Source organism: Acartia tonsa, chromosome 8 (assembly GCF_053477335.1).
Source record: "Acartia tonsa isolate MP-2025a chromosome 8, ASM5347733v1, whole genome shotgun sequence".
NCBI lineage: Eukaryota > Metazoa > Arthropoda > Copepoda > Calanoida > Acartiidae > Acartia > Acartia tonsa.
Genome location: NC_137267.1, coordinates 7309602 through 7331052, shown reverse-complemented (window position 1 = coordinate 7331052; position 21451 = coordinate 7309602). Strand labels below are relative to the sequence as shown.

At 35.1% G+C, this 21451-nt stretch overlaps 1 protein-coding gene across 1 annotated transcript; it reads right to left on the bottom strand.

Annotated features, from left to right (window-relative positions):
- Positions 1 to 1199: 1199 nt before the first annotated feature.
- On the bottom strand, positions 1200 to 21032 carry LOC145325899 (uncharacterized). Its single transcript, XM_080168898.1, has 20 exons — positions 20493 to 21032; positions 19719 to 19794; positions 18008 to 18070; positions 17193 to 17382; positions 16573 to 16784; positions 15926 to 16102; positions 14972 to 15092; positions 13875 to 13998; positions 13147 to 13294; positions 12100 to 12200; positions 10586 to 11826; positions 9283 to 10316; positions 8937 to 9080; positions 8513 to 8727; positions 7971 to 8122; positions 6208 to 6373; positions 5336 to 5486; positions 4125 to 4357; positions 2636 to 2709; positions 1200 to 2110 (listed from the first exon to the last, which is right to left on the bottom strand). The coding sequence occupies exons 1-20, from the start codon at positions 20994 to 20996 to the stop codon at positions 2047 to 2049; spliced, it is 5190 nt and encodes a 1729-aa protein (XP_080025024.1). The 5' UTR covers positions 20997 to 21032; the 3' UTR covers positions 1200 to 2046.
- Positions 21033 to 21451: the final 419 nt, after the last annotated feature.

Below are 21451 nucleotides of genomic sequence, written 5' to 3'. Positions count from 1 at the left end.
ACAATTTTAGAATAAAAACTATTGGTTATGTTAATCTTAAGCCAGTGTTCTAATGTGTAGCTGGAGCTTTAAATCATTTCAATGATGCGCTAAATCGGGGCGCGCCGAATTTCAGCCAATCACAGTGCGGAATTTCATAAAATGCTGTGCTCTCATTGGTGGAAAGTTGGCTCACCCCAATTTGGCGCACCATTGAAATGATTTAAAGATCCAGCTCTGTAAATAATTTCAGGGGTAAAAAGGGATAAGTCAATGGCACATCTGCATCTGAATCCTAACTTCAGAGAATCAGGGCTACAAACAAACAAACAAAAGACAATGGCCGATAAATTGAGTTACATCTTCAATGATGATGCACAAAATTACCTCTTCAGCAGATTACAATTAGTGATTGTACACTCAACTTAGTAAACCAACCAAATCAATAAAAGTCCCCAAAGTTGTTAGACAAATAAGAAAACTTTTTGATTCAAATTTGGGAACAAAAGTAATAAACAGACCATTGTCCCCTCCTTCTCTGACTACAATCTAACTTAAATAAAATAATTATCTACATTGCTTTTATAGGTTTCAAAAACGCGTTTTCTTATTCGTAATCTTAACATTAAAAACTTCGGGGACTTGTATTTTGATTAAAAGTTCATCTTGTTTAGTGTTTAAACGTTTCAAACACAAATTGTAATGTGCACATGAGGTAAATTTGTGTGTCATAATTGGGGATGTACATAAATTTGTCTGCCATTTGTCTTATCCCTTTAGATACCTGTTAATATAGCCCCCCACATTAGCAAGGACAGTATGATGGATATAAATTTCATATGTACAATAATAAGTTTACATAAATACATAGATAGCTTAGTTTATGAATTATTAAAAATTGAGAAAAATTTGTATTACAAAAATCATTAAAGGTCAAGAATTATTTAAAGCAAAATATCTGATCAATGATATTTTATTTTTGAATAATAAAAAGCAATACATTTTTTTTCTAAATCGACAATATTTATAACAATTTAAAATAAATATGGATACCATATTCAAATTCAAATTTAGATCTAAATAAATACTTATTAAGAAGCTTACAAAAATAAAGTATGTTTTTATTTACTGCTTTAAAAAAGTTAAGAAATAATGCATTTTTTTAACTTATTAAATGCATTTTTATCAATTAAATCCTAAAAGGATATAAGACATTGAAATTTTTTTTTAAGAATAGTTATTTATTGCATGATATTATAGACAGCTTTCCGCGGACAGTAAAACGATAAATTGTATTGTAAGAGGGGCGGAAGGTCCTGGCTAACAAGACTCGTATAATAATTGTCTATAATACGATACATGAATATGACTGAGACCCGGTTCTAATCCAGCGAATAATAATCGGTTTCATAGCCAAACTGGAAAACAATTTCAAATCTTATAGTGATGAAAATTTTATTAAGCAGAAATATGAAAGACAAAAAGAAAAGCTCAAAATTTAAGATTTTAAGAAGCAATAATAGTTAAGCTAAACTTTTAAAATTCTTAGTATTTATAAAAAAAATAGTTTTTGTTTATATAAATAGTAATTAAAAAATAATTGAAATTGATTTCAAAAATTAAAAAAGTACCTTTTAAGGCATAATGTAAATTTAACATAATTATAAATAATCAAAATTACAATAAATATGTACAACAATATATATACATAAAATTTATTAAAATAATCACTGGTATCAAATAGAATAGTTCATAAGTGTATAATTAACATGTGGAGTTTATTAAAATAAAATCAACTTAAACATGTTTTAATGTTAAGCTGCCCTTTAATAATCAATAGATAACAAGCTTAATGCCATATTTTAAAAATTTTGTAGCTATTTTTACGTATAGAGAACAGTTATAAAATTTACAAAAAGCATTTTTACATATGCATATTTCATTTTATGTCTTGAAAATCCATAAGAAAAGTTTCACCCTGCTAATATTTAACAAATGATTATTTCTAAAAAATCTACCAAAAACTTATTGAAAAAATACATTAAAATTTTAACAGGGAGCGTTATGCTAGTCTAATTCCATCATAGCCTCTTGTATGGCTTTCTCTAGATTCTCATTCATACGACGGCCCCTGTAATATTTTAGAAATTAACAGAAATATAAAAAAAACATAAAATTTGAAAGAAATAATTTAATTTTTAAGCAATAGGGAGCTAAATAATAATAAAAAATGAGGGAGGGTACATTGGACTGTAAATTGAACTGGGGTGAATTCTTAAAAAACTTTTGCCCCACTAAAATCAGTGAGGCAAACTAAAATTTAGAGGGGATAATTTTAGTAGGGCAAAAGTTTTTTAAGAATTCACCTCTGATCCTTAAAGTTTTATAAACACGTTCTCTCATTAGTTGGGGATTTTCCCTGCATAAAGAGGTGGATTCTTTTTAAAAAAATTAGGACTGCTTAGTGAGGAAATATTATTTTTGTGAAAATTCTCCAAAATCGCATAAAAAATCTACAAAAATAATTAAATAAATTAAAAGGGATATTACCAGAAGATTTTGTTAAATTTTTGTAGATTTTTATGTGATTTTTGATTTTTTTTTACAAAACAATTTAGCCTCCCTAGGAGACCAAATCTTCAATTTTTAAAATTACCTTCTAATTTTCTTTCTTTCCTTGTGATGTGCATCTAAACCCTCAGATAGGGTCAATAAATCTTCATAATTCACCTAAAATAAAATATGATTAAGTACAAGCACAAGTTTTTAATTTTAAAATACAATTGATATGTATGCTTTAAAAGTCTTATATTTAAGTTAACATTTTGCAATTTTATTTGTCTGTCTGTCTGTATGTCAAATTGCCAATCTTTTCTTCATATCAACAAACCTATATCATCCCATTGTCCAAATGTCAATCTATTTAACTCTGTGTCTATCTGTCCATCTATTTATTTATCTATCTGTGTGTCTGTATACCTGACTAACAGTCCATCAGCAAACCTATATCTTACCATTATCCATATGTCTATCTATTCAACTCTATGCCTATCTGTCTATCTATTTATATATCTATCTATGTGTCTGTATACCTGACTAACAGTCCTTCCTCTATACCAGCAGACCAGTACCATACCATTATCCATATGTCTATCTATTTAACTATGTGTCTATCTGTCCAACTATTTATATATCTATCTATGTGTCTGTATACCTGACTAACAGTCCACCAGCAAACCTATATCAGCCCATTATCCATATGTCTATCTATTTAACTATGTGTCTATCTGTCCATCTATTTATATATCTATCTATGTGTCTGTATACCTGACTAACAGTCCACCAGCAGACCAGTACCATACCATTATCCATATGTCTATCTATTTAACTCTGTGTCTATCTGTCCATCTATTTATATATCTATCTATGTGTCTGTATACCTGACTAACAGTCCACCAGCAGACCAGTACCATACCATTATCCATATGTCTATCTATTTAACTCTGTGTCTATCTGTCCATCTCTTTATATATCTATCTATGTGTCTGTATACCTGACTAACAGTCCACCAGCAAACCTAGGCTATAACTTTCTTACCATTATCCATATGTCTATCTATTTAACTCTGTGTCTATCTGTCCATCTATTTATATATCTATCTATGTGTCTGTATACCTGACTAACAGTCCACCAGCAGACAAGTACCATACCATTATCCATATGTCTATCTATTTAACTCTGTGTCTATCTGTCCATCTATTTATATATCTATCTATGTATCTGTATACCTGACTAACAGTTCTTCCTCCATACCAGCAGACCAGTACCATGCCATTATCCATATGTCTATCTATTTAACTGTATGTCTATCTGTCCATCTATCTATATATATATCTATGTGTCTGTATACCTGACTAACAGTCCACCAGCAAACCTATATCAGCCCATTGTCCAAATGTCTATCTTTTTAACTCTGTGTCTATCTGTCCATCTATTTATATATCTATCTATTTGTCTGTATACCTGACTAACAGTCCACCAGCAAACCTAGGCTATAACTTACCATTATCCATATGTCTATCTATTTAACTTTGTGTTTATCTGTCTATCTATTTATATATCTATCTATGTATGTGTCTGTATACCTGACTAACAGTCCTTCCTCCATACCAGCAGACAAGTACCATGCCATTCTCCATAACCTCGACAACTTTGCCCGGCCAGGAGTTATGACCCTCCACGGGTCCCCACACTATCTCTCCCTCGCTGAACTGGGGCCGTTCTTGTTGGCGTGTTGGGGAGGTGTCACCACCACTGCCACCCTCCTCGTGGGGAGAGGAGGTGGGTGGAGTTATATTAGTTGAATTATCAGATCCGTCTAAACATACAATTAACTAGAATACAATACAAGAACACAACATTGAGTGAGAACACCCAACCTCTAGTGGCTGTCCGGGTTTTAACATCAAAATAAGACAATATGATCAGACAGACAGGGGAAAATGGGCTTTTTATTACACTAGCCCCCAAAGTTATACAATAATGTTTTCTTATTCATTGGCTTAACAACTTTGGGGACTTTAACTGAATTTTGATTGGATTGTTTATTATGTTGAGTTTTCAGATTTCAACCTCTAATTTTATTCTACAGAAGGAGTAATTTGTAGTGTGATTTTTGGGCATGTGCATCAATTTTTCTGCCATTGTGTTATCCCTTTAGATCCCTGCAATATGATGCCCTTATGCTCTGGAGGTTATCCAAGTTCAGGTATAACAAATTAAACCTTCTGTTTTATATGACCGCTAGAGTTAAATAAAATTCGCTTAGGTACACTAAAATAAGACATTTAATGCAGTGTCATCTATATTTATGGGTGAGGTTTTTATATAACTTTTAGAACTATCTAATGAAATTATTTCAACACACTTTTCTGAAATTGTAATGATTTATCATCAAATCATATACCACTGAATTAAAACATAATATGAAGTGAATAACCTTTGTTTGTAAAAGTAACTAAATTCTACCATAGTTCATCTTAAAATGATCTATGGTAGATTTTCTATATGTATATGCACTAGAGTTCATTTTTTAAAAATTTCATAAGGTATAGTTAGAAACCTTGATATTGATGATTTTTGTATGTTCATGTTGAAAAACATATCTATCTATCTAGTATTGCGTCTACCCAGTAGTTATCCACAGGGCTCTGCAGCCTCAAATTTTTAGCGATTGTGTTCAAAGCAAAAAATTAAAAAATATGTTTATTAAGGAACAGTTTTAGACATCCAGCTCAATTAGGTATAAGATTTTAATATGTCGATTTTTGATGCTTACACGCGGCATTATTATTACCTTGTTTATCTTGTTGAGTGATGCCTCTGTCCGTATGTAGTTTTCTCCTTCCCGCATTTCCCTGTGGACGGCCCCGCTTCTTCGATGCTGACACGGCCTTGTCCCAGGCACTTGAGGATACGGCCTTGTCAGACTCGCTGTCTGTCTCCTCCTTAATAATGACATATCCTGATTTACAGCATGGCTTCGAAACTAATCCGCTCGAAAAGTAACGGTTTTAAGCCATACAGAAAAATCATGTATAGCTTCGTATTACAGACATTTTTTTACGAACATTTGAATATTAATCATATATATTAACAAAACTGGCTTTAATGCTATCTATAATTTTTCATTTTTTATACATATAGCTGCGGAAAGCTGTCTGTAATACGATGCGATGAATATTAATAGGTAAGAGGATGTCTGTCTGTATATTTGTGTGTAGCATAGGATATGGCTAACCACTGGACCGATATGGTTACCTTTTTACATTATATTTTTTGAAATATTTCGTGGGAGGGTGCCTCAACCATCCAAAGAGAAATCTCCGCTAGACAAAAATGACGTCCACCCTCAAATATTTGGTTTTTCTTTTTCTTTTAGAAACCAATTGTATTTGGAGAGGGTTGACTTCACCCTTCCCTTTTTTTTCCAAAAAAAATATTTTCAAAATATAAATAGAATTACGCAACCTAATATTTAATTTGTGTCATATATATTTAATCTTTTGGAGACCACTATTTTGGAAGTCCCAAGGAGCCATACAAATGATGAGAAAGCCTTCAAAAATTTTTAAATTGGTGAACGAAATAAAAACTATATGCCTCTTTACAAAAAGGCATAAAAAGCGGTTAGTAGTAGTTTTCAAATTGGGCAATGCTTATTTTTACCTCTGTCTTTTCTCCAGTTTCATCAATATTCTCAATTTTTCTTCCCTGCCTACCATCCATATTCTCCATCAACCTTCCCTCCCTACCAGATAGAACACTGGCATCCATATCTCCGTCCATTTCTGGGGACACACAGTCACGTAACTGCTCATACTCATGCAGTTCCCTAGATAGATAGATAGATAGATACTAATTTCTGGGGACACACAGTCACGTAACTGCTCATACTCATGCAGTTCCCTAGATATATAGATAGATAGATAGTTACTAATTTCTGGGGACACACAGTCACGTAACTGCTCATACTCATGCAGTTCCCTAGATATATAGATAGATAGTTACTAATTTCTGGGGACACACAGTCACGTAACTGCTCATACTCATGCAGTTCCCTAGATATATAGATAGATAGTTACTAATTTCTGGGGACACACAGTCACGTAACTGCTCATACTCATGCAGTTCCCTAGATATATAGATAGATAGATAGTTACTAATTTCTGGGGACACACAGTCACGTAACTGCTCATACTCATGCAGTTCCCTAGATATATAGATAGATAGTTACTAATTTCTGGGGACACACAGTCACGTATCTGCTCATACTCATGCAGTTCCCTAGATATATAGATAGATAGTTACTAATTTCTGGGGACACACAGTCACGTAACTGCTCATACTCATGCAGTTCCCTAGATATATAGATAGATAGATAGTTACTAATTTCTGGGGACACACAGTCACGTAACTGCTCATACTCATGCAGTTCCCTAGATATATAGATAGATAGTTACTAATTTCTGGGGACACACAGTCACGTAACTGCTCATACTCATGCAGTTCCCTAGATATATAGATAGATAGATAGTTACTAATTTCTGGGGACACACAGTCACGTAACTGCTCATACTCATGCAGTTCCCTAGATATATAGATAGATAGTTACTAATTTCTGGGGACACACAGTCACGTAACTGCTCATACTCATGCAGTTCCCTAGATAGATAGATAGATAGTTACTAATTTCTGGGGACACACAGTCACGTAACTGCTCATACTCATGCAGTTCCCTAGATAGATAGTTACTAATTTCTGGGGACACACAGTCACGTAACTGCTCATACTCATGCAGTTCCCTAGATATATAGATAGATAGTTACTAATTTCTGGGGACACACAGTCACGTAACTACTCATACTCATGCAGTTCCCTAGATATATAGATAGATACTATTTTCTGGGGACCCACAGTCACGTAACTGCTCATACTCATGCAGTTCCCTAGATATATAGATATGTACGTGGACTAACAATTCGAGTAAAACACTAGAGGAGGAAGGGAGTAAGTAACTTTATGTCCCCTACCCAAGAACCTTGTGCCGACTCTCAATTGAGTCTTGAAAATCAACCAATGACATCTGGAATATTACCACAGCCAAGTTGCAGAAAACAATTTACTAGCAGACGAAAAAGATTCTTTGAAAAGGGGGGCAGGTAATTATCTGTATATATATCTATACTATAGATCTATTAATTAAAACATGGATAGACGGATAGATAAATAAATAGATTACAGAGTCGAGAGTTAATTGGATAGCTAGGAGTTAATCAGGTACATGGGTTGTTGGGCCTGACGTTAAAGTGTAATGGACAGCAGTCTAGGCCGTATGAGGTAATTGATAGGTAGATAAATATGGATAGTCATAAATTTTAAGAAAATTTTATAGGAAAGTAAAAATCAAAAAAAGATAAACAAGTTCATACCTATTATGAGGAGGGGTAGCATTCAGTCCCGAGCTATCCACTTTGTTGCTCTGAATAGAGGCTGCAGGACTAATAACTCCTCTGCTGGTAGATGGAACACAATCATTTTCATCATCAGAATTATCCAAGCTATCATCACTATTTTCTACATTCTATAAAAATTATATTTTGATTAATTTTATATATGTATATTTTAATACTGACTTGAAATGTGCATAAATATTCTTTCTAATAGCTACATTTTAACCTGCAATATAAGTTCATCCGTAAATCAGTAGCACAAAGTGGTTGATTTAATTTTCTCGAATTTTTTGTGAGGATTCCGCTGATAAAAATATATCTGAAGCTCGCCTTGTACGACAGTTAGTCTATATTTTAATTTGTTATGGAAATGAATATTTTTTTGATATGACAACTTTATTGATTACTTAAAAAATTAAATGTTATAGTCTTTTTAGTTATTTTCATCCTTGTTTTGGATATGGATTAAAAAATCTCTCTTTGAGATTGATATTGTAGAGAAAATTTTTCAATAAACTTACTTTTGTAACATTTTTGTTTATAGCACCATGACTCCCGCCAAAATGTTGGGCAGGTAGTAACAGCTGAGGAGAATCAGCTGATCTCGGCATAATCAGCTGTTGATCAGCTGATGTGGGCAGAAGCACCTGCTGGGCCTGTGCTGGGGCTGGCAGAGCTTGTACAAGGCCCTGTGGGGTCATTATGTACTGCGTTGGCACTATTTGATGGCTTGGACCTGTAATTTTAAAATAAATCATATTTCAAACTAGATTAGATTAAATTTTAATTTTATCGCAGAAATATAGCCAGGAAAATAGGCAATAAATTGATCTTTAAGGTATGAAATTCTGCCTTTTGCAGCTAAATGAAATTAGTGGGAAAAAAGCTTGTACACATAATTATCCTGCCAATGAAAAGTTCAGCTGAAATGAAATGAGCAGTAACCTGGTTGAAGCAAAGAAGGAGCTTGCAGCTGGATCATCCTTCCATCCGCCAGCTGTTGATAAATAATGCCCTGCGGAGCCTGGGCTGGCATAGCAACCAGAGTTCCACCTGGATTCTGTAGAACCATCTGGTTTCCTCCAACTCCTGCACAATATAATCCGGTTTTTTTTAAAATAGAAAATTGATCATGCTCATTAAAATTAACTAGGTATTGCTATCAAATATTGTATCATCACATTTCTTTTAGAAAAAGAGCACATTCATATTCAGCAAATTATGACTGCAAATTATTTATGTGCCAAACCTTAGTTTCTAAGATAATAAAATCTGATTCAATTATTAATACCTGAGGTTAAAACAATATTATGAGACAGATTTTGCTGTTGGATAATGCCCTGTTGCTGCGCCACTGTTATTAATTGAGATCCATTATTATCAGACAATTCATTGTCATTATTTCCAGATGCTTTTCTTTTCCTAGTTCTCCGCGACTTTCCTTTTCCCACATTTGCTGGGGATGCTCTTGCACTTTCAGGAGATGATGACTGGTCCGAGAAACTATCATCTTTGTTGCTCAACTGAGGGGCAGTTGATATTGGAATAGCCGGTGAGGCTGGCAGTATGGTTGTCTGATAACCCACAGGCACTAGAACAGGACCGTTGATTGTTTGTACAAGCTGCATGACTTGCTGTTGCTGTGCAGCTGCTTGCAGTGGAATTGCTGAAGTTGGGGCAGCTGTCATGATTAGAGGCTGACTGGCTTGCTGAATTGTACCTCCAGCTTGAATGTATGACACACTTGTTGTGGCTGATGGGGTTAGGACTGCTGTGGAATTATTTGCTGACACTCCTTTGAGAACCCAAGCGGCCTGGCCTGGCATTGCGGGATTAAGCATGGAATACTGAAGTCGTTTTCTAACTTTAGTTTTTGGAGGAGCTGTTTCTATTTCCTCAGTAGGAACTTCCATTTCAGAGACTATGTTGAAAATATTTTGCAAAGGATTTTTCTTGCCATCCTTTTCAGGACTATGAAAGTTTGGTTCCAAAACCTTATATCCTTCTTCAGTGCTTGACATTCTCCGAATTTCGATGTTTTTAGCATTGTCAGCTGTTCTTGCATCTTCTTCAACTGGTATATTGTCATATAAATTATTATCTTCAGATTCTGATTGATTTTCAGTTTCTTCTTCTGCTGTATTATCAACAGATGCTATTTCTGGCTGCTTTGTTGGTGTATTAGCAGGAGAGGAAGCTGATAGAGCCTTGTCCATGTTTAGCTTTCTGGCTGCCTGCATGGCTTCAGCAAGACTGTAGGCTCTAGTGCTGTTGTCTGTTGACTGCTGGGGGGTTGTTGGTTGCCCTCCATCTACTGAAGATCTCCTACAAAAAACAATATTTTAAATATCAATGTCTAAAGCATAAAATCTCTAAAAAGGGTTGGGTGAATAATTAGAGTTTTAAAGGGTAGCTGTAAATAGATCATGAGTTGTTTATCCTAAATTTCAATTTTAAAATAAGGGAGCGAGGAGGGGGTGGGGTGTTATCAATGCTCAAGAGGGTATCTTGTGTGATGGCGCCACGGAAAGTCATAAAGTTGGTTAGATGAGTTGATAAGTTATTCAAAAAAAATTCATAAGTGCAAAACTAACCTTGAAGAACTCTTTGATGAAATAGATTCAGCTCTGAATATATTAGCAGCACTACTCAAGCTCATCAATCCAGAAGGAATAATCATTCCTGGCAGAGTGGACCTTGTAGGTGTTGGAAGAGATTCCCTTGTTTTCATCTCTCTATCACCTTCATCATTGCTGTGATAATCTTCCTGATTGTTGTCCTCCATAGGTTCATTAACATCTCCAGTTTCATTTTCAGATGCATACATTTCAATATTTTCTATATTAGTAGCTTCTTCATTGGGAAGAAATGTTTCCTGTTCAAGATTATCATCCATGTCTTCATCTAACAGTTGTTCAGGTGGCTCAAAACTCTCATGATGACTTGGCTCAAAATGAACTGATGACTGCATGTCACTCAATGACTGAGGAAATGGCAGGTGGATGATTTGTTCTTGCTGAATATTTGACTCATCCTGCAAGTTGGCTGTTGAATAAACAATGTTAGGATCAATTCCAATATTTTCCTCTACAAAGTGTAAATTTGAATCTGCTTGTTCTTCCTTAACATCTTCCTCAGCTTCAAAAGCAACCTCATTAGCCAAAGCTTCTTCTGGTAATGGCAGAGGAACTTCTATTTGGACCAATCCAGCCAAAGGACTTGAAACTGAAGAAACATTAGAAGCCCTTGATAATTGTAGTTGATGGCCATGTTGTGAAATAACCTGATGGCTACTTGGATTGAGTTGTCCTTGCGAGATCATTTGTGCTACAGAAACATTATCCGCGGCACCATGTTGCCTTGTCTCAAAACTGGTTTGCTGTTGCATAAGCTCATTATTGCCTGCTGTTGCATAGATCAGCTCCTGCCTTGGATTTGCTTGAGAAGTAGACACGGTGTAGATAGGACTTTGCGTAGATGAAATTATATACTGTTGCATCCCATTGGTTGATACTATCTGTGATGTCATTGGTTGATTTGAAAATACAGCGCCCTGATTGGTGGATACATAAGATGTAACCACATCTTGTTTGTAAGATGGAACCTGATTGGTGGAATGTTGTAATGACGTCATTGGTGAAGCCACCTGTTGCATTAAAATTTGCTGTGGTAAGGGATGTTGTGGTAGGATTATTCTTTGCTGTTGCACGCCTAGCTGAGGTTGTCTCTGTGTTGTTAGTGGCTTGGCTGTTGATGTTTGGGGAATAGAATTTTTGTTTCCTAGTTCAGTTTCCCTTCTTTTAGCCTCATGTAATGCTTTCTCCCTTGCAATTATCTATAAAAAAGTCAAAATCTTTATATGATAATATCTAGGTGTACCTATCTAATAAGACAGATTGACCTATGTGGTAGATACGAATGAATATGTGGAGATATTTGTACTTAGGTATTTGTTTTTACAGATGAAAACACCAAAAAAAAATTTAAAAATTTTATAAACTTTTCAACCTATAATATAAACTAAAGGGACAACTTTGTATGTATACCAATCTATCGTCCCTTATCTTATCCCTTAAAAATCTCTGAACAAATTTTTAATAAAAAGTACCTCATTAATTCTATTTTTCTCTGCTTCTCTAGCTGCAATCATTTCAGAGACTAGAACTCCGTGAAAAGGTTTCTTTTTCTTTCCTTTTCTCTTCTTTCCATCTAAAAGGTAAAGAATATAAATCCTTACACTAAAGTAATCGGATGTCTGTGTGTTTGTGTGTCTGTGCCGAAGGATCTCGCTAACCGCTGAACCGATCGGGTTCTCCTTAACAGGGTACCTTCTCATAGTTCCCGGGAAGGTGTATAACTATTTTGGGGGAGGGTACCACCACCCTTACAAGAGAAATCATAATAAATCGATTTTTTTTCTCTCTCGAATAGAGACTCCTACGTAACATTGCAAAGTATCGTAGAATATTGATAGAGACTCCTTCGAAACATTGCAAGGTATCGTATTATTTTTTTTTAACCAAACATTTAAAGTGCCACTAGAGGAATCTAGGGGCGGATCCGCTATTATTCCCTTAAAGGGGGAGGTTGGATGTGCTAAAATTCCGTAAAGGTGTGAGTTTTAAGGCTAAACAACAGTAGTAGAACGAAAATATTCACAATAAGTGTATTCCTTATTGAATAGAACCATAGACAAAACAATTTATATTTTTTTATATTTAGTGAATATATCGTTATACTACTGTTTTTGAGCCTTAAAACTCACACCTTTACGGAATTTTAGCACAACCTACCTCCCCCTTTATAAATAAATGTAAAATGTTTGCATTTTACGATTGACAATTAAAGTACCTAGTAAATAAACAAATATATCTGTCCTCTAAATCGTACGAACACCATAAAAAATCAATTACAATTCTACAACCAACAAAAATAATTTTATAGCTAATGAAACAGGATGTCTTTTTGTGTATATATTTTTCTGTAGCGAAGGATCTTCCTAATCTTTTAACTATATTTTTATTATTTTTCTTTTAAATCATAATATAAATCAGGGGGTCGAATCTACCTCCCCCCTCCCCCTATCGCTTAAATGCCCCTAGAGGCGTCAAGGGGGCTTAGCCGTTATTACAGTATACATATACAGATATATTACCTTTCAATGCATGCAACGGATTATTAAGATGCCTGATAGTCAACCCAGTATTGGCATGTAGCTGTGCTAGAGACTTGGTGTGGGGCTCGTGCTCGCAACCACAACCTCCACTCACGGCTGTCAAAGGCTTTACAACCTCAGATGGTTTCTTAATAAAAAATATTATTAAAATTACAGATATTGTTACAAAATAAAGTCAATTAACGCTAAAGTTTTTTTTTGAGGGGGGTTGTGTTTAAAATAAGGATCTTCATTTCTTAAGGGGGGGGGGAGTAGGGTTTATTCTAATGTATATCCAAAAACGGGGGGGGGGGGGTGGTAAACCCCCCTTTACCCCCCTCTCTCCCACTCCCTTTGACGTCCTTGTGCAGTGCAGGGCTCTTTAGGTCTTTAGATCTTAAGGGACAAGACATTTCATGTACACCCTTCATTATGATTAAAAAGGATATGCAAATTTTAAAAAATTAAAACTATTAGTACTAATCATTCAAAGGGACGAAGCCCAATCTGTACCAATTTTGATTCCTGTGACGTCATAAAAATGAGGGATTCTCAATATCTTTTGTAGGGGTTTTCTTTCCCACTTCTCCTCTCATCTCCCTCATTTTTATGACGTCACAGGAATCAAAAGTGGTACAGATCGGGCTTCGTCATTCAATGGTCCCCAAAGTTTTCAAGCCAACAAATGAGAGAATTAAAATTGGTAAGTTAAATTGTTAAATTAGTACCTGAGGATTAAAATCAAATTTATCCTGGATTTTAAAAGGACAGTTCAGGCCGCATTTACAAGTTCCCTCCGCCATCAGATATTCTTTAACATCCTCCAAATTTTTCAACTGGATTCCACTTGGACTGAATTACATATATATGATTAATGGTTATTTATCGCATCGTATTATAGACAGCTTTCAGTGGCTTAGTAAAATGACTAACTATTAGGTTAAATACAATTTTATTAGCCCCGAGGGGCCGAAGGCCCGGGCTAATAAAACTGGCATTATTCTAATGATTTCTATCTTAATATTCGTGGGACATTGTCTGTAATTCGATGCTATGCATAATTTTTCAGTATGGGTGAGAACCGGAGAAGTGGGAAAGTAAACCCCTTAAAAAGAGATGGATTTGTTGACGTCACACGGCTCATTTTTCGGACACTTTGTAGAGTCTCCCGTCTGCTCGGCTGCCGAGCCCTAGTCTAGTACCCAATATAACCTAACCTAACCTTAAGTAATAAACAAACAAACGAAAAACTAATTATCAATTTATTAAAAAAATAAGACAGGGGATAACTCTAACAAGGATGACAACATCCATAAAAGCGAAGCAATGAAACGGTAGGACAAACGGACATTAACACATATATAGTGTCAGAACTGAATAATCAGAACATGAATGTATAAGAGTCGAAGCAAAATTGTAAGTAAATTTGTTGAAAAACTGCTTGATAAAGGATAATGTTTATGGACATACTTACATTTTTAGGACTTGATTATAGAGTTGATTCGCTTATAAAATTATACTTTGTTGTCCAAGGAATCAACATACCAAAAGTCAGATCAATCGGATGATTAGATCACATTAAAATTTGTTGTTTAAAAAGTAAAAAAATCAAAATGTTTAAAATGGACGTACGGACATTCTTGTAATGATTATAGAGTTGCTACGCTTTCTAAATCGACATAACTAATAAATAAATCACCATGCAAAGTTTGAAAACGATAGGACAATTCTAACATGCCTAAGTTAACGAAAAAAGCTATCCATCTGTGACGGACGGACGGACCGACCCTAATTATAGAAAAGCTTCGTTTTTTAAAGGGCTTACCTAAAATAAGTGATATAATTGTTAATGAGAATCCGCTTCCAGCCCCAGGGAACTTGAACCAGATCTAAACCTTGTACAGGACCTTGATTTGTGTCTGCACCGGGTACTGAATCTTGGATACCTGTAGCAAAGCATATTTACTATTTTAATGGAAGTATAATATACGTGGATATTACGACAGTGTAAAAATTGTCGTCAATTTAGGTTGCTAACAATGGAACTCAGTTATTGGTCAGTTCCTTCATCCAGTAAGTGGGGAAGGGATATAGGGGGTCTCGTTATTTAAGAACGCTGCGAGTTTCAATTTATTAGAGAACATAAAAATCTGGTGTAACATCCAAATAATAATATATCTATTATTATTTCAATAGCACACAGCAACACTGTAGCTAGCCAAGTGTAAACACAAACACGCTTACAGTGGCTGTGCTAACTATTGCCTGCCTGTTTGTTCCTTAAACTTTAAAAATAAAACAAAAGATTTTCTATATTTTTACTGTATTACAGTTAAATGTTTTTTTTTACAAAACAATACATTTATTTAACTGTTGTTCTTAGAAGCAATGTAGAAGCTACTCTACAATTCACTTTGTCTGTACGTCCGTAACGATATGGGGGAAATGTTATTTTCTCAGCTGTTATCAAAGATAGATTTTTAAAAAATAAATATCCTTTATATTCAAAGAGCATTCAGCATAGAAATTACCAGGGTTCGGAAGCCGCGCCTCAGCCGCGCATAAGCCTCAGTTTTAAACCTGCTTGTGAGCAGAAAAAGAAATTTCAGAAAGAAGGATTGTCTGCTAAAGAGACAGTTTTATACATCCAGCTGAATTTTATAGGGATAAAAGGACGATTTCACTGAGGCTTACACGCGGCTTACGCGCGGCTTCCGATCCCTGGAAATTACTTGGTACGTCGGTCTATCGGTCATACTACTTAAATTAATATTTTCACCTTGGGAAACAGGCGTAGTCCCCTGCATTAACACTTTGCCAGTAGATGTAGAAAACTGATCCAACGAGATACTTTGCATGGGTGCTTGGCCGATATTGTCAATATTTTGTATAGTTCCCTGACTGCTAGAGCCGCTACTACTGCTTGGCGCGGCTAGATAGGTTGTTGAGCCGTTACCTAAAGTTTTAAGATTTAATTTAAAGATTTTTATGCAAATAAAAATTTATTTTTATATTTTTGTAAGTACTTAAATTTATTTTCATTTAAGTTTTTAAAATTCATTAGGTAGGTATACAGTACTCTCTTTTTCTTACCTCGTAATGGCAGGATTCTCTTTCGATTTTTAAGTGATCATCTAGAGAATCATCCATGTGTAATGGGATGTAATACTCTAACACCCAAGGATATTAGGTTAAGTAACATCCACCAAACCCTTTGATTGCACGACCTTTGTTGTAGAAGTCCCAACTGTTGTGCATGGTAATGCGTTGCGAATATTTTTAGGTCAAGCCATTCCCCCTACTCTAACTATTTATGTCACGCACCTGACATTGCAGCAGTAGGAACCATTTTTAACGTCTTTAGATATGGCGCGGTCTCGAGCCGAGATTCGAATAGCGAATAGCGCAATGTGTAAAAAAAGTTACCTTGTTTAACCGGAGTCAAAAATTGAATATTGCCGCTGACAGCACCGGCGGTTGCAGGTTTGAGTCCCGCCATTGGAATACCCGCGGCTGACAGGGCTGGCTTCAGTGCAGAAACAGGGATGGCCAGGCTGATGGTCCCTTGCGGTTGTGGCTGCGGCTGCTGGCGGATTAACAGCTGCTGTGGCGAGCTTGTTGTGATGTTAGGATGTGATCTAAGAATAAATACATACAAAAAGTTACTTTTTAAGAATCATAATTTTCGGATGAAACCTTATCTAAGCCTCTCATAAACACTATTTAACTGCAGGGATCTAGAGGGATAAGACAATTTCCAATAAATTGATGTACAATGTACATCCCCATTCACCCCTTCTGAATATTAAAATTACTGGTTTGAACTTTTGAACACTCAACTTAATGAGCAAACCAATTAAAATTCACTTAAGTCCCTAAAGTTGTTTAGGCAACAGATAAGAAAACCTTATTATAAAACTTTGGGGAGTAGTGTAATGAACAACCCATTGACCCCCTCTCTCTGATTTAGCTAACCTAAAATACTTCTCTTAGAAAGTTTTTGAAATAAAAAGTAATATCATAATTTTAACAAATAAAATTCTTACCTAAGTATAACTTGTGTGGGTCTAGCCACGCTCTGTGGAATATGTTGCTCTTGTTGATGAATTATTTGCTGTGGCCTGGCTGCGCTCTGTGTGAGTTGTGTTAAGTTTTGTTCTTGATGGATTAGCTGCTGGGGGCGTACTATGGCCATATTTGCTGGGTGGCTAGGGGGGTGGGATGCCGTTGGGTGCTCTATAGATAAGATAGATATGTATTTCAAAATAAACATACAAAAAATAATATTACACTTGTTCACATATGTTTTGGTACTTTTATAACCTGGGTTAGCCGTTGCAAAAGCAGAAAATACCAATTTAGGAAAAACATAGGTATTAAAGCAAGGTTTTTAAGGTTTCTTGCTACATCGAATTTTAATAAGATAATTATATAATTTGGGTAAACTTTTCATAGTTTCAAACCACATAACCATATGCAGTCAATAAATAGATTTCTGGAAATTGTTGACATTAATCGTTAGAGAGAAACAAATTTTTAAGAAATCAAAAGAAAAAGTTTAAAATCACAATGAAATAACTACCTCGTGGATACGTGGATTTATTGATAGGGGAAAACTTGTCGCCAATTAAGCTTGATAATATGGACCTTATTTATTGGTCAGTAGGAGGGGGAGAGAATGGGGGTAAATGGGGTGGATGGGGGGGGGGGTATCATTACTCATGCCAACTGCAAGTATTACTTTATCAGAGTACATGAAAATCTGGTGCAACATCCAAGTAATAATATTTCGATTATCAAAATCCTATTCTGATTTTTTCCAACATTGGAAACTAAAGGCATTGTCAATAAATCACTGTACCTGACTTGCTGTTGCTCGAAACCAAAGTGACCCCACTTGAAGATGGCAATGTGGTTGTAACTCCTTTTTTCAATAATAACAAGTCAAATTCTAATTAGTATAGGTCTTGATGATCTCTATTAGAGTAAAACAATAGGGGAATAAGGGGTTAAATAAATAACTGTATGGCCCCATCCCGTAGACCCTGTGCCGACGTTCATTTGAGTCTTTGAATATCAGCACAGTCAAGTTGCTACAAAATTCGACAAGAGACAAACTTGCTAGCAGAAGAAAAAGGTTCCAAACATGGTAGTTGTCTGGTTATACATTAGGATATATAAGTTTTCCAGAATTTTAATGTTAGGGGGAGATTTAAAATCTGCATCAAATTTTAAGGATTTTTTTTATAAAATTCGTTTTTTGTATAATTCTTTATCTAAAAGCGGAAATGCATTTTAAGTTGATTAATTTTGACCAATAGGATAGGTGGATTTTAAACTACCTGCGCTCTAATTGGTTGAATGATGTCTGCCATCCAATCAGAGCGCAGATTTTTTAAATCCACCAATCACAGATGCCAAAATTAATTAACTTAAATTGCATTTCCGCTTTTAGATTAAGAATTATAGAAAAAACGAATTTTATAAAAAATCCTCAAAATTTGATGCAGATTTCAAATCTCCCCCTAACTTTAAAATTCCGGAAAACTTATATATCTTATTATACATCTTTATTTATAGAATTATTCATCTCTCCTAACCCTTCAAAGCTTTTATTAATCAATATGCGTATTAAAAGCTAAAGTTAGTGATATATCTTCTATTTTTTTTTCTGTTAGAATTGTCGTATCGATTCCAAACTTGGCGCGATGATTCCTGTAACCGTAAGGTTAAGTTTGAAAGCGTAGTAACTCTATAATTATTACTAAAAAGTCAGTATTTCCATTTGTTATGTGGAGCATATCGAGAATATTAGGGCATCATCAAAACATGTTAATTTTATCACAGTTATAAGTACAATTAATAGAAAATTCATCACAATAACAATATTGTTAAAAATTTTTATTTTACACCAAATATATTTTTCGAACTTTTTTGTGGCATTCAATATTATGATATAATTATCCTATTTTGTTAATTCCATGGGCGATTAGACATAAAGTTACAATTAAACAAATCATCTCTATAATCAAGTCTTAAAATGTAAGTATGTCCATATTGAGCATCCTGTATTTACTAAATTTTTGGACAGGTTTTAAAAAAAGTTTTCCTTCAGATTTTTCAATGATATTAAAAATAAAATGAGTTTTTTCCTACATATTTGTTAATGTTCGTTTGCCTGACCATCTAATATGTTAGATTTTGCTCAAGCTCTACAAAGTGTCCTTAAAAATGAGCCGTGTGACGTCAATAGATGAAGCTAGCAAAAGTGGCTGACTCAGATTATGACGTCAAAAAAAAATTAACTAATGAGAGGCCACTATAAATTTTACCATTGGTCAATTACAGTGTATACTTGCCTCTCATTGGTTAATTTTTTGACGTCATAATCTGAGTCAGCCACTTTAACTAGCTTCCATCTCTTTTTGAGTGGTCTCCTTTCTCACTTCTCCTCTCATCCCTCAAATTTATGACGTCACACGGCACATATTTTAGGACACTTTTTATAGCTCCTACTAGCTTTAATGGATGTTGTCATCCTTCTTTTTAATTAAAATAAATTGTTGTTATGCCTGAATGTTGAAGAGTATTATAACTTTGTTGACTTGATTGAGAAGAACTTGACCCACTAAACTGAACTATTTTCTCCTAAAAAAATGGTAGTTATTGTAAATAAATCACTAAAGTTAAGCTATACCTAACGTATATATCTCTTAACAAAAAGAACTTGAACCACAAAAATTAAGTTCCGTAGGTAGGTAGTGATAATAAATCACTTTTTGATACATAGTGGTTCCCAATAGGGTTCCGGAGCTGGAGCTGGAGCCGGGAGCAGCAACATTTTTGGTGGAGCCGGAGCCGGATCCGGAGCCGTATTTTTCGTTAAAAACGGCTCCGGCTTCGGACTAGCTAAAAATGATTTTTTAAAGTAATATTATAATTTGGCAACGGTCTATTTCCATATAATAAACTGAAAAACTATTGTTACTTAACAAATAGACACACATCCTTCTACTTTTATATAGCTTTAATTAAATAAAAGCAAAATATTTTATATTATTTATTTTATTTTATCAAATTCAATAATGAAAAAAAATTGATATATTAATTTTAAGGTAGGAGCCGGAGCTGGAGCCGGAGCCGCATCAAAATTATACGGCTCCGACACCCTGGTTCCTATATCCAGAGAGAAAACACAGGTGTATCCATCTATCACTTTTCTTATTTGGTTATCTATTCATCTTACTTCCTGAATGTATATCTATGTAATTGTTCATTGATATACAAACGAGAACAAACAAGTCCATAAATAGCGCAGCAATAACAATCTAGAAATATCACTGTACCTGAATATCGAGTGGAAGGTCAGGCAAATCATCAGGTGACATCATACTCAGATTACTCCGCTTCACATGCACCACCTGGCTCCCGGTGATCTGTGGCGACGATCCCGCGGACACAAACACTGGATTATTAGCCGCAATTTGCGGCCGTAGCTGCCGCGGTGACGCGCCTCTCGGCCGCCCTCCCCTTGATCCTCTAAAACTAACAGCATTTTGTTGGATAATAGGGGCCGCTGATCTTACAATGCCCCCAGCCGCCGATGCGAGTGTAACCGCGGAACGTGGCGTAAGATAGCGCACGTTATTTGTGTTGGCGGCGGTGGCAGCTGCAACAACTGGCGTTGTAGGGCGACGGACGCGAAAGAATATCTGCTGGCGTCCGGTGATTGGCGGCCGCTGTTGTTTAGGCTGCAGCCGGACTTGACCAATGTTGGCGATAATTTGATTTGCGCCGCCGCTGGTTGGTAAGCCTTCAGCGCTGCTCATGACGACAGGCTGGCAGACCATTATAGTTCCGCCACCTCCTATTATAAGTTTGATTAAACAAATGAACCTTCTGATTTTTATAAACGGTGCATAATTGTAAAATTAATAGATTTGAGTAGGAATAACATAAAAATATATTTTTTAGGTATGTATATGAGGGGTTAACTCACAAACAATATATGAATTTTCCGAGTATATTTAGACATTACAAATTTTTTGCACTCTTCAGATGTCAATGTATAACTAAAGTTAAAATTTATTTAATTTGAAGGATTTTTACAAATATTTTAGAAGATTATTTGTAAATAATATTTTTTTACTTAATAATTATTTAAATAATTTTGTTCATTTGTAAAAACATTCCTGGAGTGGGAGTAGCAACTGTGGTAGCTCCGCTGTTTTGAGATAACACTCCGCTGTTGAACGAAGCAATTCCGCTGTTTTGTGAAACCACTCCGATAGCCTATTTGAGTTCG